Consider the following 24,240-nt stretch of genomic DNA (forward strand, 5'->3'; position numbering starts at 1 on the left):
AGGTGCGCGCCCGGCCTACGGTGCGCGCCCGGCAATGGGGCGTGGCCAGGCAGAGAGGAGGGGCTCCACCGAGCAAGGCACTGAAGCTGGCAGCCAGAAAGGGGCGGGGCCTGGCGGCGATAGGCTTTGGGGCGGGGCTTCCAAACCGGGCGACCCGGCTAGAGTGAAGGGGCGTGGGCACTCATAGGCTATTGGGGGAGAGATTAAGAAACGTAGAATTTCGCAGCCAGAATGGGTACGTCTCAGCAATCCTGAAAGCAGCCTTGACAGCCAGAGGCGAGTCAAGTGGAAAGGCTGGCCGGGCTTCGAGAAGGGAGGGGGCATCGAGGTACTTAAAGGCCTGAATCGCGCGGCGTGACGTCGGGGGCGCGGTTTCGCGGCGTCTGGGCGGACACTGCGCCGAGGGGCGGGGCTGGACGCGCGCTCCAAGATGGCGGCGAACGTGTTCCCGTTCCGCGACGCCCGTGCCGCACCGGACCCAGTGCTGGAGACCGGCCCGGTGGCACACGGGCCACTGCCGGTACCGCTGGTGCTGGACAACGGGTCGTTCCAAGTCCGCGCTGGCTGGGCGTGTCCCGGGCAGGACCCAGGTCCCGAGCCGCGCCTGCAGTTCCGCGCGGTGTGCGCCCGCGGTCGTGGCGGGGCACGGGGCGCGTCGGGCCCGCAGGTGGGGAACGCTCTGGGCAGCCTGGAGCCACTGCGCTGGATGCTGCGCTCGCCCTTCGACCGCAACGTGCCGGTCAACCTGGAGCTTCAGGAGTTGCTGCTGGACTACAGCTTCCAGCACCTGGGTGTCTCCTCACAGGTGAAGGGCGGAGTAGGCTGGGCTGGGCTAGGCTGGGTTTGAGGGGAGGGGTGCGGTCTCGTCTCCGCTCACTCCGCTCTCGGAGAGGTAACAGTCACTTCAGTAGCTCCGATTGTCTTTTAGTCGACCAGATGCTAGGCGCTGTGGGTGTAGCAGCGAATAAAATGCTGCTCCTTGTATCTTGGAGCATACCTTTGGGCATATATGCTTGTTTGTTAAGAAGCCCATTTATTAACAAATACGTATTGAGCACTTACTCTGTGTCAGGCACTTTTTAGGCATTTGGAGTACATGTGTGAACACAAAACTTCCTGTGCTTATGGAGCTGTTAATACTATGGAAAGATATTCTAGTATGAAAAGGCAGACAGTAAACATAGAAATAGTAGATTCTACGCCGTGATAGGAGAGGAGGGAGTTACATTTTTTCAGTAAGATGGTCAGGGTAGGACTCGTGAAGGTGATGTTTGAGCAAGAACTTGAAGGAGGTGATTCAGGTAGCAAGCCATGTGAATATCTGAAGGAAAAACGGTCCAGGCAGAGGGAGCAGCCAGTGAAAAGGCCCCGAGGCAGGAGTGTGCCCTAATCCTAATTGCAAGGCTGCCTGTGTGAGGGGGAGAGTAGTACCTGAAAGAGGATGTCAGAGAGGTAGTGGAGAGGCAGATCACACACCTTATAGGCTTTTACTGAGTGAAATGGGGAGCCATGGCAGGGTGTTGAGCTGAAGGACCTGACTTGTGTTTTGAAAGGATCACTATTACTGCTGTATGGAGAATGAATTGTCGTGGGTCATAGGGTGGAAACAGGGACGAGTTAGGAGGCTGTTGGAATAACCCAGGTAAGGGATGATGGTGGCTTAGATGAGGCAGGTAGCAGGGAATGTCATTAGAAGCAGTTGGATTCTGGAAATACTTTGAAGATAGAGCCAACACGATTTGCTGACAGTTTGGATCGGACCTTGACTTAATAACTTAAATTGACTCTACTTTCGTATTTTCAAGTAAAGATGAGATGAGAGTTTTATAATCGCCTCTGATCAGGTTTTTGATTAAGAAGCCAAAAGCAAATTCAGTCCTGCAATAAGGATTTTGGGTTCTTTTATGCTTCAAAAAGTATTCTGTTACCACTCATTTATTTGCCCTTTTCTTTCAAAGTAGGGCTGTGTTGATCATCCCATAGTTTTGACAGAAGCTGTGTGCAACCCACTGTATTCACGGCAAATGATGTCTGAGCTTCTTTTTGAGTGCTACGGGATTCCCAAGGTTGCCTATGGAATAGACAGCCTCTTCAGCTTCTACCACAATAAGCCAAAGAACTCGATGTGCAGTGGGCTCATCATTTCATCTGGATACCAGTGTACGCATGTTTTACCCATCTTAGAAGGGAGGTGAGTTGCACTTGTGGCATTTGAGTGCGATTTTGAGAAGCATTCAGGAAACATTTATTTACTGCGTGCTTTAAAGGCAGAGTAGAAAGAGCAAGTACTAGCCTGTGAACTGAGCCCTTGGGCTTAGCTTTGAACTACCTCACTGTGTGACTGTGGGTAAGTCCCTTTGCCCATAGTTGTGTCCTTTGTGACCTTCTGGAGGGAGTTGGGGTGGATGATCTCTTAGTTCCACATCCATAATTCTACAATATTATAATTCTGACATAATGGGGAGATAGCTAACATAGTATCTGCGGGTAGTAGGCATTCAGTAGAAATGTTTTGAATAAATTTAATCGAGACCATCTTTGTGCTCTGGAGTTTTTATTTTTTATTTTTTTATTTTTTTTTTGACAGAGTCTTGCTCTGTTGCCCAGGCTGGAGTGCAGTGGGATCTTGGCTCAGGGCAACCTCTGCCTCCCGGGTTCAATTGATTCTCCTGCCTCAGCCTCCCGAGTAGCTGGGACCACAGGCACCTGCCACCATGCCCGGCTAATTTTTTTTATATTTTTAGTGAGACAGGGTTTCACCATATTGGTCAGGCTAGTCTCAAACTCCTGACCTCAAGTGATCCACCCTCCTTGGCCTCCCAACATGCTGGGATTACAGGGGTGAGCCACCGCACCCAGCCAATTTCAAGTTATTTAATCACTATTGTTTAGACCTTTCAGGTACAGTGCCTGGCAAGTAATGGACCCTTACTAAATATTTTCAAGTTGAATAAAAGGCAAGGGTAGTTTATGTCATATTTAAAAATCTGTTGCCACTTTATTGTTGAGCTTTCACTGTCTGATAAAAGCCTAGGCCACCACTGTGTTCTCCTGAGAAGGTTTCTCACATGGCATAAAGAGACCCACGCTTTACAGCTGAATGCCTGGGTTTGCAGCTCTGCTACTTAACTTCCTCACTTCATTTCCTGATATGTAAAATTGGGAAAAACTGATTTCCCAGGGTTACCCTGAGAATGAAATGAGATAAGGTAGGTAATGGCACTTTGTAAACTGTAAAGCAGACTGAACATATAAGGCAAATACCATTGAATTTCTCATGAAGTTTCTATGAAAATTTTTGGAGAAAAAAGTAATTCTTAGGTGTTACCAAATGCTCCTGATGTATGAAGTTCTCTATGTAAACAGAATATGCAAAAATAAAAAGTAACATATTTTATATTGAGAGAAAATTACCTGAAGGCTGGGAAATTATCAGAGTGAATCATATCGTGTTCTATGCTGGCATCTGCTGGTGAGGTATGATACAGCAGTGACATTTTAGTTCCCTACAGTAAGTTCCTAGTGCTCTGCCACTTACTTTCTCACATTAGGAAAATAAAATTACTCTGGTTCTTTTACAGTAAGCCAGGATGCATGTGGTTACTTAACGTGTTTGCTTCAGTAGATGTGGAGTGTTAAGGGAGGGCTTCTTAAACTCTGGCCTTCAGTCACCTAGGGAGCTCATTAAAATGCAGATCCCCAGGCCCCACCCCAGAGCAGCTGTGTCCTGGGAATTGGCATGTTTAAAATTTCCCCCAGCTAATTCTGGGATACTTGGTCCCAGGACTACAGTTTGAGAAATATATGACGAGACTCATTAAGATCTGACTGGAGTGCATACTTTTTAGGTGGCCGTGTGACTGTATGGGTGAACTAGGAATGCCTGCATAGATAAGAGGTTATACCAGGGGAACTTTAACGTCCCTTCTGTCAGGTTTTGTGTTTCTCCTGCTGGTCTGTTTCTTCTTTATCTGCCTTAAATTATCTTGTTTCTCCCAAGATGCTCCATATTTCTGTCCTCCAGAAATTTCAGTGCTGTTTTCTACTGCTTGGTTATAGATTAGATGCTAAAAACTGCAAGCGCATCAATCTTGGAGGAAGCCAAGCAGCTGGTTACCTCCAGCGTCTCCTCCAGCTGAAGTACCCTGGGCACCTGGCAGCCATCACCCTCAGCCGCATGGAGGAGATTCTGCATGAGCACAGCTACATCGCTGAGGATTATGTGGAAGGTATCCAAGAGGATGTTTGCCTGCAGCTTTTGGGTGTTGTCTACCTTGTATTCCTTAAATTATTGCCAGCATGATTCTTTGCTTGCTCACTTTTTAAGCACCTCCTTCCCCTTTTTGTATTCCCTTTCTTAAACTATTCAGTAAACTGATAACTTACGTTGTATAGGTTCCCTTCACAAATGGTAGCTTTTATAACTTGCCTGTAATACAGAACTTGGAATTGCACAACTTTCAGCTTTTTCCAGATATTAAATATTTTTAAGAGTGAGCAGAACATATCAGACTAAAAATATCTTAAGCTAGAAGACAATTGAAATTGTTTTATTATTCCTTTATAATAACATCTATGCTGCAGAAACACCTCTTTTTCTTTTCAAACTTGTCTTGGACTTTTGGTTATATTTTACTTCAAATTAAAGTATGAGTTTTAGTTGCTATTGTCACATGAATGTGATGAAAATATCTTCCTCATGAATTTAAATAGTTCATATAAAACCAAAGGACTACGGACAATGCCACTGTGAATACAACCCTATTCCAGGAATGGATTTGCTTGTTGTCATTGAGGGTACTGATCTCAGCTGACCAATAATGAGCTCCTGAAGGACAAAAACTGCATCTTTTTTTTTTAAATTGTGAAAACCATATAACATAAATTTGCCATTTTAACCATTTTTAAGTATACGTTTCATGTGTGAAGAGCTGTGTTTTAATTAACTTTAGAAAGCATTTATTAAACATCTGTTATTCCTGGGATACAAAGAAGTTGCGGGAGACAGATAGGGAAATAAATAATTGATGAGGACACTCAGTCCGGAGAGTTAGAGGCTTGCCAGAAGACACGGCTGAGGCACAGCTCTCCGTGCTCCCACTTCTCTGTTCTCCACTTGCTCTGGTATTGACTCTTTTTTTTTAGTTAACTTTTTCTTTTACAATTCTATGATATGATTATAAAGAGAGAGCATGAGGGAATTTTTTGGGATGATGAACTCTTCCGTATCCTGATTGTGGTGTTGATTACATATGCTTTCTCTTTATAATCATATCCTGTTTTTATCCACAATAAACAGGAACAAACTACTGATACACTCAACAACTTGAATGAATCTCAAAGGCATGATGTTGAGTAAAAAAAAAAAGTTTCAAAAGGTACATACTATTTGATTCCATTTACATGACATTTTGAAAAGATAAAACCATAGTGATAGAGAAGAAGTGAGGGAAAGATTGCCTGGGCTTGGGATAGAGACAAGCTTTTGGGTGAACTTGTTTTCATTTCTCCAGAGTAAATAGATTGCTGGGTCATGTGCTTGCATGGTATGTCTTTCCGTCCTTCTACTTTTAATCTACCTATATCATTATATTCAAAGTGAATTTCTTGGTAGTTGATTTTTTAAAAAATCTATTCAGTCAACCTCTATTTGTTAGACTAAACCATTTATAATTAGTTTATTCATATGCGTGGATTTAGGTTCACCATTTTATTATTTGTTTTTGTTCCTTCTGTTTATTGTTCCTCTGTTTCTCTCTCCTGCCTCCTTTTAGGTTATTCGAGCTTTTTTTTTTTTTTTTAAAGTATTTTGTCTGTTGTGTTTTTTACTCTACCTTTTTATTGTAGTTTTTAGTGGTTGCTTTAGAGATTACAGTAAACACAACTTTTCACAGTCTACTTAGATTCTGTATTTACCACTTCAAGGGGAATGTGGAAATGTTAGCACTGTACAGACTCCTTTATTTCACCCGGTTTATCTTAAAGTTGTCTTATTTATTTCATCTGTATACATTGGAAACCCATCAGACAGTGTTGTGATTTTTACTTTCAGTTGTCAAATAGGTTTTAAAGAACTCGTAAGGAGATTAGTCTGTTATGTTTAACCAGATTTTTATCATTTCTGTTGCTCTTCCTTCATTCCTGATGCTCCAAGCTTCCTTCTGGTGTTGTTTCTCGCTGAAGAACTTACTTAGCAGTTCTTTTAGAGCAGGCCTGCTGGCATTATGTCCAGGTTTGGTAGCTGCTTTTAGTTGATTGAGTGGATTCAGGGATTGGATGGAGTGTATTTTCTCCATCTGACCTATGTCTGAAATGCTGGTATTGACTTTAAAAAAAAAAATGGAGTCGGCCGGGCATGGGGGCTCATAGCTGTAATCCCAGCACTTTGGGAGGCCGAGGCGAGTGGATCACGAGGTCAGGAGATCGAGACCATCCTGGGTAACATGGGGAAACCCCATCTCTACTAAAAATTCAAAAAAATTAGCTGGCCATGGTGGCGGGCGCCTGTAGTCCCAGCTACTCAGGAGGCTGAGGCAGGAGAATGGCATGAACCCGGGAGGCAGAACTTGCAGTGAGCCAAGATCGTGCCACTGCACTCCAGCGTAGGTGACAAGGTGAGCCTCCCGAGTACCTGGGAGTACAGGTGCCCGCCACCACGCCTGGCTAATTTTTTTGTATTCTTAGTAGAGACGGGGTTTCACTGTGTTAGCCAGGATGGTCTTGATCTCCTGACCTTGTGATCCGCCCACCTCAGCCCCCCAAAGTGCTGGGATTACAGGCGTGAGCCCCTGCGCCCGGCTGGTATTGACTTTAATTGTTGTGTTAATAGTGTTTCCATTTCATAACTTTCAAAATTGTTTCTTTGAAGAATTACACAAATGGCGGTGTCCTGATTATTATGAGAATAATGTCCACAAGATGCAGCTCCCATTTTCCAGCAAGCTCCTGGGCAGCACTCTGACCTCTGAGGAGAAACAAGAAAGGCGGCAGCAGCAATTGCGGCGGCTGCAGGAGCTCAATGCCCGGCGGCGGGAGGAGAAGCTGCAGCTGGATCAGGAGCGTCTGGACCGACTGCTATACGTGCAGGTAATAGCAGACACAGGGACGGGCGCCCTTCCGTGTTAACAAGATAGTCTCAGAAGATTTTCTTGCATATTTTTCCATTGGCCTTAAGATGCTTTGACTGTTTGTCACCTTTGGGGTCAGGAAGGAGTCCAGGGGGATCATCAGCATAGAATACAGTGTAGAAGCAGCTGTTTCTGAAAGAGCTGTGGACTCCAGCATTATTTATTTTCACCTTATAAACTCCTTTATGTTTTTAAACTTTGTAAGTATAGCATATGTGATGCAAAGTGCACAAATCTTTATGTTTCATCTTGATGGATTTTCAAAGTGAAACTCACCCGTGTATCTGCTGTCAGGTTAAGAAACAGCATTGTCAGCATTCCAGAAGGCTCCTTTCATGTCTCCTCTTAGTAACTTTCCCACCTTCCTCCACATCCCCCCCCACCAAAAAAAAAAAGGGGTAACAACCTTTTAGACATCTGTCACCATCATTAGTTTTACCTAATCAGTTGTTGCTGGAACTGTGATGCAATGCTAGCCTAGAGACAGTTCGAGAGGTGGGCAGCTGTGTGAAACTGGAGGGAGCTGGAGGCGTGGCTCTGGGCAGGGTAGGCCAGGGGAGCTCTGGAAGCCCTCTCCAGCTGTCGTTTTCTCCGTTTGGCTTTGAAGCTACTTTCCTTCCTGTTTGTGACTGCTCTGTTTTCAGGAACTTCTAGAGGATGGCCAGATGGATCAGTTTCACAAAGCTCTGATAGAGCTGAATATGGACTCCCCAGAAGAGCTGCAGTCCTACATCCAGAAGCTCAGTTTAGCAGTGGAGCAGGCTAAGCAGAAAATCCTCCAAGCGGAAGTCAACCTCGAGGTGGATGTGGTAGACAGCAAGCCAGAGGTAACTTAGGGCCTTGGAAGGAGCAGCCCTTCTTGAGGGGAGGAGTGTCCTGAGAGGCCTGACATCAAAGGGGTTGTGCCCAGAGTCAGGAGGAAAAGAGGGCAGAGGGGACGTGGGTGGTGGTGGAGATGGCACTGACCTTGTACCAACTGAAATTCTGTCAGAAGGGATTTCACCCTGTAGATCCCCGGACCCCTGAGCGCAGAAAGTGCATTTAACGTAGGAAGAACATTCACACACCAAACCTGTGGTGCTGTCTTGAACCTAAACCAGCTCCACTGATAGTCATTGGCAGTCATATACTTCCTTTAATTTTCTTTTAGTGTTTTATTAAATATATTGTGGTTGATTGTTCACTTACCTCCTTTCCATCTTGATGTTCCCTAAGGACAGGGATCATGCTTCATACATGATTTATGAATTTTTTACAGCAGTTGGTAGTTATGCTCAATAATATATGTATAGGTTGCCTTAAGATCAGCCTTTTATTAGTTGCTAAAGACCCTTTGCATAAGCTCTTTGATTTTCTCCTTTTCTTCTTCTTCTGTTTCCTCACCCGTGCACTGTTAATAAATGTTTTTGAGGCTGGGCGTGCTGGCTCACACTTGTAATCCCAGCACTTTGGAAGGCCCAGGCAGGCAGATCATCTGAGGTCAGGAGTTCAAGACCAGCGTGGCCCACATGGCGAAACCCTGTCTGTACTAAAAATACAAAATTAGCTGAGTATGGTGGCACATGCCTGTGATCCCAGCTACTTGGGAGGCTGAGGCAGGAGAATCACCTGAACCCGGGAGGCAGAGGTTGCAGTGAGCCGAGATCGCTCCATTGCACTCCAGCCTGGGCAACAAGAGCAAAACTCCATCTCAAAAAAAATAAATAAGTATTTTTGTTTGTTTGAGACAGGGTCTCACTTTGTTGCCCAGTTAGAATGCAGTTACATGTTCGTAGCTCAATGTAACCTCAGACTCCTGGGCTTAAGTGGATCCTCCCACCTCAGCCTCCTAAGAAGCTAGGACTACAGGTGAACGCCAGCATGCCTAAGTCACTTTTACAATTGTTTGTAGAGATGGGGTCTCACCAAGTTGTCCAGGCTGGTCTCGAACTCCTGGCCTCAAGTGAACCTCCCACCTCAGCCTCCCAAAGCACTGGGATGACAGGCTTGAGGCACCATGCTTGGCTGTTAATAAGTGTCGAAGTAGCCAAAAGAGCTTAGGCCCCAGCATCTTAGTTCCTGTATGGCAAAGGGGCAGCCTGCAGGTCACTCCTCAGTCCAGAAGTCGCTGGTAGAGTCGCCTGCCTTTAGAACTGGAACAAAGAGTTAGTAAGTGTACATCCTATTCCTGGATCTGTCATCCCTAGAATTCCAAAACAAAGGAACTTACTGCCTTCAGACATGTTTTAGGCAGGATAAACCAGACTAGCCTCTTGTTTTTTGTTTTTTTTTTTTTCTTTTTAAATCAACTTTCATTAAGGTGTTGATTACTTATCCTTTCAGAAAAAAAATGATACTTTGGAAAAATGCAAGTCAGTGCCATTTGATGCTGGGTGTAGCATGGTGCTTATCAGTGATGTCAGAGTTGCCTTTGGCTCAACAGGAAGCTTGCTTTTGCAGTGACGGGCTCCCAGCTGGAGGCTCGCTCATAGTTTCTGCTCTCACCATTGCATCCTCTACATCTCATTCCCAGGCTGTCGATTATGTGAGGACAGTACATGAGTGTATGCTTTATAGAGCAGATCCTGAGATAGGCTTACTAGATACACCTTACTGGATCACTAAGATCTTGTGTAGAAGGGGCCTTTACCATCTTCTTCCAACACGGCATCCCAGATCAGCCTGTTGAATCAGTGTGTGCCTTTTCCATTTTGCTTCTCTCAGTTTTTGAGGTCTTTATTTGAGATTTGAGTTGTTGTTTACTGAAATCCAGAACCATGTTGTCTTTGTTATGTATTCATCCATATTTAGTTTTTATCATGCTTGACATGTTAGCAGGACATAGTTTTCTTTATACTAGAGCAGTGCCACTCAGCCACATGCAGATGAGGGATTTCAGATTTCAAAAAGGGAAAAAAAACCAAACAGCTGTGAAGATGTGATTCTTCAGCAGCAGTGGGGAACTAGTTTTTCCTTTTCTTTGTTCATTTGTCTGCATTTGTTACATGCTGTGATTCATCACCCATTCCCTCATTCTTTCAGCAGATACTCAGTAGGTACCTACTTCATTTTATGCTCTGGTACACACATTTAAATCTCCTTGGGTTTAGGGGATTTTGAAATGCCGGACTGCAAAAGATTTTTCTATATGCAACAAATTTGATGATCAGTCGGGCCGGGCACGGTGGCTCACGCCTGTAATTCCAGCACTTTGGGAGGCCGAGGTGGGTGGATCACCTGAGGTCAGGAATTCGAGACCAGCCTGACCAACATGGTGAAACCCTGTCTCTACTGAAAATAGAAAAATTAGCCAGGCGTCGGGGCAGGTGCCTGTGATCCCAGCTACTCGGGAGGCTGAGGCAGGAGAATCGCTTGAACCCAGGAGACCGAGGTTGCGGTGAGCTGAGATTGTGACATTGCACTCCAGCCTGGGCAACAGAGCAAGACCCCGTCTCAAAAAAAAAAAAAAGTGATGATCAGTCGCCAAAGCTTTAATGGTTAGTCAGCATTCAGCATTTTAGGGTAATTCTTAATGATCAGAGTCAATTACAGTCACATTTGTGGGATAAACTTGACCATGACAATGGCTAGCCAGTTCTACCATTCAAAAAGTATTTGTAGAGTTTCCAATAATATAATTCATTTAGAATGAATTGAATCAATATATGTGAACCAAAATTCATATTGAAATTGCACTTAAGCAGTAATGGCTGAACTGAATTAATACAGCTGGAATTTAACTAATAGTGGTCTTGAAAATCCATTTTTTCTTATAGACCAATCTATTCTGACCCTTGCTATTCTGCAGTTGTTTCTGTGAGGATGTTGTGAAGGAGCAGGCTTTGTTAGCATTCTAACCAAGTATTTAAACCAGAAGATGCTTGCTTTTCATAGCTACAAGCACAGCATAAGAGGGTAGGAGGGGGGAGAACACAGGTTTTGAGCATCATCATTTGTTGGAAAATGCAGTGGGCCAAATATAGAAAGTTCTCCGGCTTTACTAGCCAAGATCAGGGTTGGCCTCTGCTTCTTCTTATGCCGCTCAAGGCTGTTTTAGGGAACCATGCTGCATCTTCTGTGGTATGCCTTGGCAAACTGTCATTCCATGCAGTTCCAAAAGAACAGTCATATTAGTGTTTCTGAACGCCACATAAGACATGTGGAGACCCTGGCAAACTCTAGCGAGAGAGAAGCCAGCCGTGGCAGAGAAAACTATTCTCTGTTGGATGCCTGTTCTCTATGTTGAAATGATCAGCTTTGTTCCTCTCTGCGACTCGTATGAATTGGGATAAATAAATGTCCTTTTAATAATTTTTGTGAAGCTAAGAAGTTATCTTAAGATGGTATGCTTTGGAATGAAGCTAGGTGAAGGTGAATGTTGATTTTTTTTTGGCAGCTGAAGAAACCTCTTGAAACCCAAAGCTTTACAATCATCTCTATTCCAGGGGAATTTGAGGGTGTATCCCAGGGGCCCACCACTCAGTGACAGGTGCAGTATACCAGGGATGCAGAGGTGATTAAGATACAATGCCTGCCTTCCTGGGTACCTCAAAAACAAAAAACGAGGGCTATAGCACCATGCTTAGCTGACTGTAATGAAGTGTAGCAGGTATGGTGGTAAATGTGTGTGGGAATACACATTTGGTTTTTTGAGAAAGGACTGGATGTTTCAGCTGGGCCTTGAAAGATTATTTGGGCCGGGCACAGTGGCTCACATCTGTAATCCCAACACTGAGAGGCTGAGGAGGGAAGATCACTTGTGCCCAGGGGTTTGAGACCAATCCCTGAGTCACATAGATCCATCTCTAAAAAAAATTTTTTTAATTAGCTGGGCATGGATCTGTAGTCTCAGCTGCTTGAGAGGCTGAGGTAGGAGGATCACTTGAGCTTGGGAGTTTGAGGCTGCAGTGAGCCATGGTTGTGCCACTGCATTCCAACCTGGGCAACAGAACAAGACCCTGTCTAAAAAAAAAAAAAAAAAAAAAAAGGAAGATTATTTGATTTCAGTAGGTAGCAAAAGGAGGAGGGAAGGACATTTTAGGTGGAAAGAACCACACATGCAGGTATATAGAGTGTGAACAAGAAAGGCTGTGGTGGGTGATGAAGTGGAGATGACTATTAAGTTCTTTACCCATCAGTCTTATGAGCCTGCATATTATCCTTCAGACATTCGGAGCCTTCCAGGGATGTTGAGCAAGGGAATGAGACGATGAGATTTTGTTTTAGGAAACTAACTGGTGGCAGTTAGGATGATGGGTTGAAGGGAGGGGTGAGGCTGCAGGTGGGAAAACAAAACAGATGTAGGATCCCAAGATCTCGCTGCCATTTGCAAGCCAAGGTGACAAGAGTAGCAGTGTTGATAAAAGAGCATGTGGCATGTGCCGACTCCTTGCTGAGCACCTACGTAGGTGTCCTCCTGGTTCGTGTTCACAACTCAATGGGTAGGTACTATCATTATCCCCCTTTTACAGACAAGGAAAGATTTGGAGTGAGGTCACATAGCTAGAAGTAGTGCTGATCAAATTCAAACACAGGCAGTTCAATTCCAGATTCCACTCTTGTAACCCTTAGGCTGTATTGAAAGGCAGTGGGTAGATGGTAGTGCCTTTTGACCAAGTTTGGGAAGATAATTGGCTTAGTTTTGAGCACCTTTTTTTTTCTTTTTTTTAAGAGATTGGATCTTACTTTGTTGCACAGGCTGGAGTACATGTTGTGATGATGGCTCACTGTAAATTCAAACTCCTGGGCTCAATTGATCCTCCCACCTCAGCCTCCCTAGTAGCTAGGACTACAGGAGTGCACCACCATGCCCAGCTAATTTTTTGCTTTTTAATTTTTTGTAGAGATGGGTCTCACTGTGTTGCCCAGGCTGTTCTCGAACTCCTGGCCTCAAGCAAGCCTCTCACCTTGCCTTTCAAAGTGCAGGGATTACAGGCATGAGTCACCGTGCCTGGCCCTGAGCTCCTTATCTTTAAAATCGTTGTAGGACATCAGGTGGAGCTTTTCAGCACTCTGCGGGACATCAGGTGGAGCTATGGGAGGACAGAATCAAATGGGGAGGAAGAAAAGAAAAATTCCTGGAGAATGCCACCACTTGAGAGTTAGGTGACAGAAGAAAAGCCAGGACAAAGATTGAGCAAGAGCAGTCAGAGATAAAGGAAGCCAAAAGGGTTGATGGGAGAGTTAAGAGCTTGAATGGTCAGCTTAACCTAGGATGAGAATTATTTTTTGAAACAAGGAAAGCTTGAAAGGATAAGAAAATAGGACGTGAGGGTGATCTGGCTGCGATATCTGTCACCCCATTGATTGCCAGGGTTGATTCGGCTGATCTGGCTGGCTAAGCGGGTGTCTCTTTCTGTCCTCACCACTTCGTGTGTGTCTCCCAAAGCTGCATGCTTGGTCGAAGAGGACGACCATCCCCAATAGAGGAGGACTGGTCTTCCGTCAAGAGTATACGAGTAGCTGCGCTCCCCTGCTAGAACCTCCAAACAAGCGCTCAAGGACATGAAAATAGATAAGGAAGTAGAATGAAGAATAAAGAGGGAAGTTCATTTTTTGAGGCAACTAAGATGATCTTTTAAGATTTCCAGGGTTGAGATTAGAAAGGAGACTGTGGAGAAGGGTGTTGGGAAAGGGCAGGCGGAAGGAAGCTGAGAAGTAACCACAGGATTGCCTAAATAGCACCTGGGACTTTCTGCACTCCTGCCTCCCTGGAGCATATTTAACTTTTCTATTGCTACAAAAACCATTCCAAACTTAGCAGCATAAAACAGCAACCATTTTATTGTGCTCATGGGTTTGGTGGGTGAGGAATTGAGAGAGGCTACAGGGATCTCTGCTTCAAGTTGCCTGGAGCCACTGCTGGGAAGAATTAAATAGTTGGGGACTGGAATCAGCTGGAGGGTTTTTCACTTACCTGTCTGGTATCTGGGCTGGGAGGACTCAAGGGCTGGGTTCATGGGGGACTCTTGACCCAGGCACCCACATATGGCCTCTTGGTGTGCCTTGGGCTCCTCCCAGTGTGGCCACTGGTTTCCAAGAGGGAGCTTCCCAAGAGAGCAGCTAGAGAGTGAATGTTTCAAAAGATGAAAGCATAAGCTGCATGACCTTTCAGGACCTTACCTTAGAAGTCACATGACATCATTTGCACTATACTTTGTTGGTTGTAGTCCTCACAGTCCCCCACTGAGACTCAAGGGGAGGAAACAAAGACCCTCCACCTCTGTTTGGGGAGTGTCAAGGTCACATTACAGAAAAGTGTGTGGGATAGAAGTCACTGTTGTGACCTTCTTTTAAAAATATAATCTGCTCCAGAGCCCAAGTGGAAAGAGTACTGGGAGGCATCCTTTAGACTGCAGGCTTACTGGTTGGGTGTAACAGAAGCAGATAGAGTTGGTGGAGGGATGACGGCAAAAGTGATTGGATTCCAGGCTGGGTAGAGAAGGGCATGTGAATCCACAGGAAAGGTCATCACTTGGATTGAGGGAGGCCAGGGTGGAGGTTAGGATGAAAATGAAGAATAGGGTAAAAATGTGGGATGTAGAGAGGAAGGACTCCAGTGGAGCCCAGTGCTTGCTTTCACCTGTTACTTGGGGAATCACAGGTTACAGGTTTTGTCTGTAGTTATTTTAAATACACAGATGACATCTTTGTCTTCAACCCAGTAATACAACAGAATTATTTAAGGGACCAAATTGAGTGTGTGTTTAAAAGGGAAGAGGGAAGTGTTGTTCGTTTCTCACCCGACGCTGCCCTAAGTTCACGTCCCACTTTTACATAGATGGAGAAGCAGCTCAGAGTGTACTGTTTCCAGCTCTACCACTGTGACCTTTAATACCTTTGGTTGCCATTCCGAGCTGGATCAGTGTGACTCCAGAGCCTGACCACCTTCTGTTATGTCACACTGCCTCCTGGTTCCTGGTTCCCCCAGATGACAAACCACCAAATGAAAAAGAACTTTGATGATTAATTTCCATTCCTCTCCTGGAACCCCTTTGGGGTCATTCCTGAAGAGCTGGGTTTGGTGCCAAGCCAGAATAGGCACAGACACTCCCATGGTAGGGCTCCTTTCTTGTGAGGGAAGCTGAGCATCTTCCAGATCACAAACTGCAGATGGCAAGGGGAATGTTCCTTTACTCCCTCTCTGCTGTCCCTGCTGGGACAGAGGAGCCTGTCATTGCCTCAGCTGGTCTTGCTGCTGCATGTAAGATCTTTCATTCATCTCTTGTATTACCTACTCTGACCTTAGGCTAGATTGTTTTCATGTTCCTAAAGCCCCAGTTGTCTTATCCTTAGCCTCATGATTTATAGAACTCCAGCTTAAGGCAGAACAAAGACTTCGGAACTGAGCAGTTCTGCTTCTTCCCACGTGTCCACTGCCTACTAGTGTGATGTGATCTTGGGCAAGTTACTTCACCTCTCTGAGCCATAGCATCCTCACCCATCAAATACAGTAATGTCTGCAGTGAGGGTTGTGCAGATAGCAGGTGTCCCTCCCCTCTTTGTCTGATTCAGTATTGGCAGGGACAGCTTTTGCTTCCTTCCCTGAGAGCAAGGTTCTTTAGATTCATGTCACCCAACCCATCTTCATCCTCCTCAGATTACCTCTATAAACCAGCCCCCTCATCCTGTGCACAAGTCTCACATGAAGAAACATTCACTTTCCTTTCCAGGGTTTATCCTCAAGCCTGGAAAATCCCCCTCAAATATTGTAGAATCATCTATACTGAACAGAATTTAGAGTACATTGTCACCCATCTTGCATGCCATATTTGCCACATGACTTTTGGTGTGTGAATGTGTGTGGGGTATTGAGGGGTATTGCCTTATTTTAATGCTAGTTTACATTTGCAGTATATATGAGTAGGTTCTAGAGAAGTATATTTAAGTCCTCTGAATTATGTTGGTGATTTACATACTTCATAAATTCCGAGAGTAAGGAGAGACTCAGAATGCATACTCAATGGCGCAGTCTCCTCTCAAGCATACTTGGCTTTGGTTACACTCTGCTTGAACCCTCCCAAGACACTACCTCATAAGACAGTCCATTCTGCAGCAGCTGTCATTGTTACAGCATTCTTCCCTGGGATGCAACTAAATATTTCTACCCAGAACTTCTCTCCATTGAGTCCAATGACAGATGGCTAAAGATGTCTTTCAGAACCACCACCATCCCCAACTTATTTTGTACTGTTTAAAATTAAAAGTGCCCTAACTTCTCTTTTGGAAATGGTGCCAGCATGTGTAGACCCCTTCCAGGTTCATTGTGGTCATAGAGGGAACTTGTTCTGCAGGACTCCACAGATAGGAAGCACTCTGCTACCTTGGGGCCTCTAGTCCTATTCCCAGCCCAATGGGACCTGCTATTAAGGGACTGATTGTTGAGCTCATTAGTGTTGGCACATTCATTTATTTATATTTCTGAGGCAGAGTCTTGCTCTTTCACCCAGGCTGGATTACAGTGGCATGATCATGGCTCACTGTAGCCTCAACCTCCCAGGCTCAAGTGATCCTCCCACCTCAGCTTCCCAAGTAGCTGGGGCTGTAGGTGCTCACCACCACACCCAGCTAATGTTTGTATTTTTTGTAGAGACAAGGTTTCACTCTGTTGCCCACGCTGGTCTCAAACTCCTGGGCTCAAGGAGCCCACTTGCCTCTGCTTCCCAAAGTGCAGAGGGATTACAGGCGTGAGCCACTGCTCCCTGGCCAGCAGATGTATTTATTAATTATTAAAAGATTGCTTTAACTTTGCTGGTAGTCTAGCTGCCTTGCAGGATAGCAGCTGTCACACCCTTCTCTTAGAGTTGCGTGTGTGGTGGTGTGACTCATGCAAGCAGCAAGTCTTCCACGGGGCCCAGCCATGAGCTGGCACCATCAGAAGGCTTTAGAGAAGGCGGGGGTTGGTGAGGCTTGTATAAAGTAGGAAAGGTAGGAGATCAAAGCAAAGCCCGTTCCTGGCTTTTTAGTCTTCATGTTCATGTGTGCTTTTTTAAAAATAGCTTAGAAAAATTTTCATAGTTTTTATGTAAGGTTTTAGAACATTGGGCAAGATCCCAGTTCTTTTTTGTGGCACTAAAATGATAGAACTGAGGCCTGCTGAAGGTACAGGTTCTGTTTCATTTTGCTTCTTCTCTTAGACCCCTGACCTGGAGCAGCTGGAGCCATCTTTGGAAGATGTGGAAAGCATGAATGATTTTGATCCCTTGTTTTCAGAGGAAACACCTGGAGTGGAGAAGCCGGTCACCACTGTTCAGGTTTGACTTCTACAGCCCAGAACATGCTTATTCTTTGAAGGTGTTGACCTAAATGGCTGGGCTAGTCTGTTTCTTTAGGACTTAAAACTGTTATGTTTTTTAGAAAATTGGGTACCAATACTTAAAACATCTGAAATCAGGGATTTTTTTTCCCCCGGTAATTGATCGATTGGTTCCAGTACCAAGATCTGTGAATCTCTGAGAAACAGTCCACCCGGCAGAAACATTTGGTAAAGTAATTGGGAACTTGAGATCTGAATACTGGCTTGTAATAGTTTCATTTACATTTGAGCCAATGCCAGCACACATAATCCTCTTTGGAATCTATGTTTCTGTCATTACAATGCCAACCAGATAAACTGTCCTGAGTCTGAGACCCACCTGGGAGAGAGCTTCCTTGCCGTGCAGGGATAGGGCACTAAGCAAGGCACTGAGCAGGAGACTTGTCCTCTAGACTGGGCCTTTTACTGCTGCTCTCCACAAAGCCTCTCCCTGCAACTCGGGGACCATTTCATGATGGAAACATGTACATGTTTATAATACACAGGTTGGAAGAAGGTAGGAAATTGAATTAGCAGGTCAAGAGAGTTGGGAGAAGCTATACTGGCATTAACAAGGGACGGAAGCTATTGGGATAAGAAATGCAGTTTGAGGAAACTAGCAACTGGAATGTTTGTCATTTGGCCTAAAAATATCTTTTAAACCTTGGGTTTTTAAAGCCCGTGTTTAACTTGGCAGCATATCATCAGCTGTTTGTTGGGACAGAAAGAATTCGAGCTCCAGAGATTATTTTCCAGCCATCTCTCATAGGAGAAGAACAGGCTGGGATTGCAGAGACTCTTCAGTACATTCTGGACAGGTGAGACAGCGAATCTGCTTTTCCTTCTATCTTCCTGAACCATTTCCTTGGATTTGGTATTGAATGGTAGATTTGATGGTCAGGCACTTGAAAATGCGTCTCACTCTCTTCTTTTCATTGACTTGCTGTGCTCAGATAGTATTCCCTTCATCTCTTATCACCAGGCCTGGCACCTAACTGGGGCTCTGTAGTTGTTTTCTGAACCTGTAAATGCTGGGTTGACTGAGTAGCTTTAAGAGTGTCTTTTAAGTTTGAACAACCTGATAACATATACACTGGTTTCCATGTAAACCTTCACATTATTAAAGACTAGTGATTTTAAATCACCCTAAAAATATTGCAGAGCTAATAAAATTTTTTTTCCCCTCCTTGCAGGCATTTTACTTATTTAAGAGTTACATTTCCATAAGAATCCAGGTGTTTTACCCATTTATGCGGGCATTTTCCTGCAGTGTGAATTTGATAATTCAAGTTGGGCAAGTAGAGAATAGAATTTTGTAGGACTCTGGCTGCTGTTGGTTATAACGGCAGGGAAACTTGTACCTAGCAAGGAAGAAAAAGCTGTTGCTGCTACTTTGTTTGAGTGGCTTTGAGCTTTGTCTTGACAGTGGTTGGAAAGTGATCAAATATGTCTTAGATAAAGCTGTTATTAAAAAAGATAAAAAGAAAGCACAGGTCGATAGATGGGCCCTCAAAAGGGAGGCATGGCTTTTGGGGATAATGGAAATGTTTTGTGTCTTGATTGTAGTGATGGTTACTGGAATGTATAAATTAGTTACACTTTATCAAAATGTATGTAAATTTATCCTTAAGTTTATTTTTTAAATGTATTATAAAAGTATAAAAATTCTAATCATGTTAAGGAAATAAGTTGATCATTCAGATTACAGTTTTGTCTGGCTATTTGGAAACATTGGGCTGGCATTCTGTAGAGACACAAATGAAAAATGAAAGTTTTGATTTTTTTTTTTTTTTAGCTTTTTGTGTAGATGTTTTTCTGTTTTGTACTGAGAGCTTACATTTCTGCATCCGCATTTCGTTCTGATATTTGAGTTAAGGGACTATATTAGGAGTTGTTTCTTTCCTAGGTACCCAAAGGACGTTCAGGAAATGCTGGTTCAGAACGTTTTCCTCACTGGCGGGAACACGATGTATCCTGGCATGAAAGCCAGAATGGAGAAGGAACTGTTGGAGATGAGACCCTTCCAGTCTTCTTTTCAGGTACTGATTGTTCGAGTAGTCAATTATTTTGAAAATAGCATTACCTGTTTTCTGATTGCAAAAGTAATAATCATGCAGAAATATCCACTGTTAACATTTTTGTGTCTTTTCTTCTGGTCTTAAGTCCATGTTTAATTTTTAAAGCAAAATGGGAATCATGTTTTGTATACTGTTTTGTGGTTTCTTTAAATTGGAAGATGAAGACAGGCGTAGAATTCTAAGAGTGTGAAAGACTGTACATCAAGAATAAGTCATTCTCCTACCCAGTCCGGGCCCCTGTAGATAGTGTGGGGCATGGGATACATTGGAGAGAGCATTCCAGACAGAAGGACTAGCATGAGCAAGGGCACAGGGGCCAGAAGCTTGTTGAGGGAGTGAGAAGTGGCTGAGTGTTGCTGGAGCACATGGCTGATAAAGAGGAGAGGAGGTGGGTAACGTAGAGAGGTCAGCAGAGCCCACACTGTGCAGAGCCTGTGCATCCTGCTAAGAAGCTTGGCCTTGGTCTGCTCTGCTCTGCTGCATGATGTAGTGTACATTCAGGGGGGCGTCTCTGGGCTTTGGTGCTGACTCCATCATCACCATTACTGAATTGTGCTAAGCTTTGGCTGTCTCAGTGGTAGGAAGGGGGTAATCGGTACCTGTTGCTGGGATTCAGTGTACTGGTGCCTGTCAAGCGCCCGACAATGGGCCTGCATGTAATAAACTCTCAGACATGAGCTGTTGTGTTGAGGGTCCCTAAGACCATTCCAGGCAGGATGATTCTCTGGGAGGATTCACAGGACTCAGCATGTAATCCTACTTACAGCTGTGACTTACTACGGCAACTCAGCAGAGAGACCAGGTGCCCGGGGTGAAATCTGGGAGCAACCAGGTGTAAGCATCCGAGGCCTCTCCCTGTGGAGTCACACAGGACATAATTTCCCCAGCAGTGCCTTGTAAGAGCATGTTAAGTGTTGCCAACCAGGGAAGCTTGTAGGAGACGCAGTGCCTAGGGTTTTTATTTGGGGGCTGATCACATAGGCACCCCCTGCTTGGAGCATACCCAAATTCCAGGCTTACAGAAGGGAAGCACGTGTTTGGCATAAACCACATTATTTGTGTGAATGGGCTTATTGAGCCATGTGGTGGTAGGAACCCTCCCAAAATCCAAGTTCCCAGATGCCTACCAAGGCTCCACCCTTGTAAGTATGCCTTTCTAAGGTAACAGTAGGGCGGTGCTGTTAACTCTTTTCTGCACAGCTCTTATTTTTAGGCCATAGTGATGAACCATGAAGGAGTCTAAGCAGGGAATGTGATCTGATTTACATTAGTAAGATATATTTGACACTGTTGTGCAAAATAGAGTATTAAGAGAAATATTGGAAGCAGACCAGTTAGGAAGTCCTCACTCCACTCGCCAGGATTTACAGGGTCTCTTGTGTTCTGACCTTGAGAACTGTCCAGGGTTCTCTCATCATTCCCCCTTCCACCCGCTCGTCAGCCACAGCTAACCACTATTAGTTTTCCAGAGTTTTCCTGCCTCAGGGCCTTTGTACATGCTGGCTCCCTTTGCATAGAATACTCTTTCTCCTCATCCAGCTCTCTCAGTGGCTGGTTTCCTGGAAATCACTTCCTCCAGGAAGCCTTCCCTGTCTTTCCCTATGTTCCTTACAAGATCCACCTCTCGTGAGGGAAGAGACAGCCACTGTCTTGTGAAATGTGTCCCAAGCCCTTGGCACAGTATCACTTGGTAGCTCTGCAGGAAATACAAAAGCAGTGGCAGAGGGAGAGGAAGAGAGGGAGTTGATGTGAAAGAGGCTAAGGCAGTCAAATTGTCAGAGCTTGATAGTAAGTTGGATCTGGGGAGGGAAGTCAGACCTAAGATAATTCCTAAGTTCTAAGTGGAGCAACTAGTTTGCTGATTAAGAGATTCACTGAGCGAGGAGCCGTGGGAGGGAGGACAGGCTTAAGGGAGAGGATAGTACGTTCCATTTCCAGGGTGGGTTGAGTTTCCAGTGGACACACGAAAAGGTGGCCACAGCTAGCTGGATGAGGGCTCGGTGGGTAAGGGCGAAAGCAAGAGGGTAGTTTCACACCCTCCCACCTGCCACAAACATAAATGTGCTCTGGGCACTCTTTGGGAGGGTAGTGATGTTAAGGATGAACCCCTAAAGAACACTAGCATTTAAGGGCTGTAGGACACCCATGAGTCTAAGAAGGAGGTGGAGGAAGAGGAGTGGGGAGCAGGAGAGAGCAGCAGTGCTGAAGCCAGGGGGTGACAGTAAGGGGCATGAGCATGGGGCTGGGTCACGCTGGCAGCGGCGACTTAGGATGAAGTAGTAGAGAAAAAAATCGTAGAGGATTTTCAAGATCTATTTCTTGGTAATTTCCAAAGTCTCCCATGAATTACTCTGTGAGCATTGGTTGTGGAATGCTGCTACCAGCCAGATCTTTTCCCAGCCTTGCTTTTGCTGTTATGGTCTCACCTGGCCTAGCCTCAGCTCCCCCCTCCCCTCCTGTTTCTGCCCCCTTTCACATTGCTCATGTAATGAGTGTGTCACACTGTCACTAAGCCCTGATGTTCCAATTTTAGATTATGTATTCAGCAGTGGCTCAAACATACCAACCACCTAAGGCCCTCCGTGATCATCAGAAGGAATAGAACCCCAAGATGTGCAAATTTACAACTTTAAGTTCCTGTTTTTTCTTAAACAGTAAAACATTTTTAAATATTACAAAAATATCAGACAATTTAAACCAAAATGAAAACCAAGAAAACTGTAGTTTCAGCCTCTGCGAGCAATGTTCTTTGTATACTTTCCTGTCGTTTTCATCTCATGTATGGTTTTAACCAAAAAGAGATTGTTGATAGCTTATTTTGTAACCTGTATTTTTTTCACTTTCAAATTATTATGACAATTTTTTTATATCAATAGGTACATTTCCAGAGCATCCTTTTTATGGCTGTATAGTCTATTAACCATATGTCTTGCTGCATTTTTTATTAGTAATGATGACAGCTATGCTTTATTGAATACTCTGTACCAGGCAGCATCTACCATGTGCCTTACACTCATGCACTTAAATCCCCTGAAGCCAGGGGGTGGGGCCTCTGGTTATCCTAGTGACGAAGTCCTCATTCACAGGCCCCTTGCCCACGTGGCAAGCCCAGCAGCTGGACTCCTGAGCCTGCAGTTTCCCACCTCCATTTGTGCATGCTGATTCCACTGTTATGGCCTCTGCCCTTCACTCCTGAAAGTTCTGAAATCACCATTCCAACCTGGAACTCATGGGATTGGTGGAGTGGGGAGGTGAGAGGGAGGTAGGAAGTGAGGCGGGTAACTCCAGAACACAGGAGGCCCGATGGGGGCTGCAGTGTTACCATAATGATCAGATCAGCCTAGCCGAGGGCCTTCTCAGAGCTGCTGAACCCCAGCCCAACTCCAATGAGAAGCAGGGGAAACTAAGTGCTGGCAGCCTCACAGAGAACGCCCAGGTCACCCCTCTCTGCTGCCATTTCTCCTGAGGCTCTTTTGCTACCCTGGCTAGAGCTGCCTTGCAGCGGCCCCTGTTTCCCTCTACTCAGAGTGGGGAGCAGGGCCAGGAAGGCCTTTTCCCCAGGTCACGGGCCAGCCTCCACTTCACCTCTCCCTGACAGCTTGTGGTTGACAGCATCATGCAGCAGGAGGCTGAGCCACTGGCCCCTCTCTGACCCCGAGTGTCAGGTCTTATGTTAGTAAAATGTCTGACAGCCATCTGTTCTGGAGAGTCTGGGCATTCCAGCTCAGCTTTGTTTACAGGGTGTGGAGCTAGCCCCGAACTGTCTTGGAGTGCACTGGGCCCACCTATGTGTATATTTCTGGGGATAAAATATCGGGGGCTGTAGCTGAGCCAGGTCAACATTCACTCCTGGAGCCCTGGTGGAGGTGTCCTGGTGAATCTTTGTGTTTCAGGTTCAACTTGCCTCGAACCCTGTGCTGGATGCCTGGTACGGTGCTCGTGACTGGGCCTTGAACCACCTAGATGATAATGAAGTTTGGATCACCAGGAAAGAGTATGAAGAAAAGGGAGGAGAGTACCTCAAGGAGCACTGTGCTTCCAACATCTATGTCCCCATCCGCCTGCCGAAGCAGGCCTCCCGCTCCTCAGATGCCCAGGCATCCAGCAAGGGCTCCGCTGCTGGTGGAGGTGGTGCTGGTGAGCAGGCGTAGCAGAGGCCCTCCAGAGAGACTGCCCTGCACGCCATGCCTTGGGCCGCGTTGGCAGCGTGACAGGACTGTGATTGTGCTAGATGTACCTGCCCAAGTCTGCTGGTCACATTTGGCAGCAAAATGGATTTCTCCTGGGGAGAACAAAGTTAAGGGACGCTGAGACCTGCCCTTCAGAATTCGGTTCACTTGGCTTCTGTGGTAGAGACTAACTGGCCTTCTGATGTCTTTGTTCAACTGTGGCCAGTTGTGGCATCAGCTTCCTGGAGCAGTAAATGAAGACAGAGTGGAGGACGCAGATGTACAAAATGCACAAGACTGATTTCTTACCACATTTTAGTCTTTCTTGTTTTAAAAAAAATTCTTTAAAATTTATCTTGTCCGTGTAGAAACTTTATTCTTCTGGATGTATTCAGAAATTGCATGAATGCCCAGCGAGGGGAGGTCTTTCATGCATATAAAAAGGTAATGTTTATTGCCGGGCACAGTGGCACATGCCTGTTAAGGCCCAGCTTTGTGGGAGGCTAAGGCAGGAGGATCGCTGGAGCTTAGGAGTTCGAGGCTATCGTGTGCTGCGATCGCACCTGTGAATAACCACTGCACTCCAGCCTGGG

At 45.3% G+C, this 24,240-nt stretch overlaps 1 protein-coding gene across 1 annotated transcript; it reads left to right on the plus strand.

Annotated features, from left to right (window-relative positions):
- Nucleotides 1–125: 125 nt before the first annotated feature.
- On the plus strand, nt 126–24,001 carry ACTR5 (actin related protein 5). The gene is made up of 9 exons (XM_001145158.8): nt 126–805; nt 1,962–2,191; nt 4,060–4,229; nt 6,869–7,086; nt 7,772–7,954; nt 17,243–17,359; nt 18,079–18,218; nt 19,307–19,439; nt 23,372–24,001. Exons 1-9 carry the CDS (start codon nt 431–433, stop codon nt 23,627–23,629), a joined length of 1,824 nt encoding a protein of 607 aa, XP_001145158.4. The 5' UTR covers nt 126–430; the 3' UTR covers nt 23,630–24,001.
- The last annotated feature ends 239 nt before the right edge of the window (nt 24,002–24,240 follow it).

This window comes from Pan troglodytes, chromosome 21 (genome assembly GCF_028858775.2).
Source record: "Pan troglodytes isolate AG18354 chromosome 21, NHGRI_mPanTro3-v2.0_pri, whole genome shotgun sequence".
Taxonomy (NCBI): Eukaryota; Metazoa; Chordata; class Mammalia; order Primates; family Hominidae; genus Pan; species Pan troglodytes.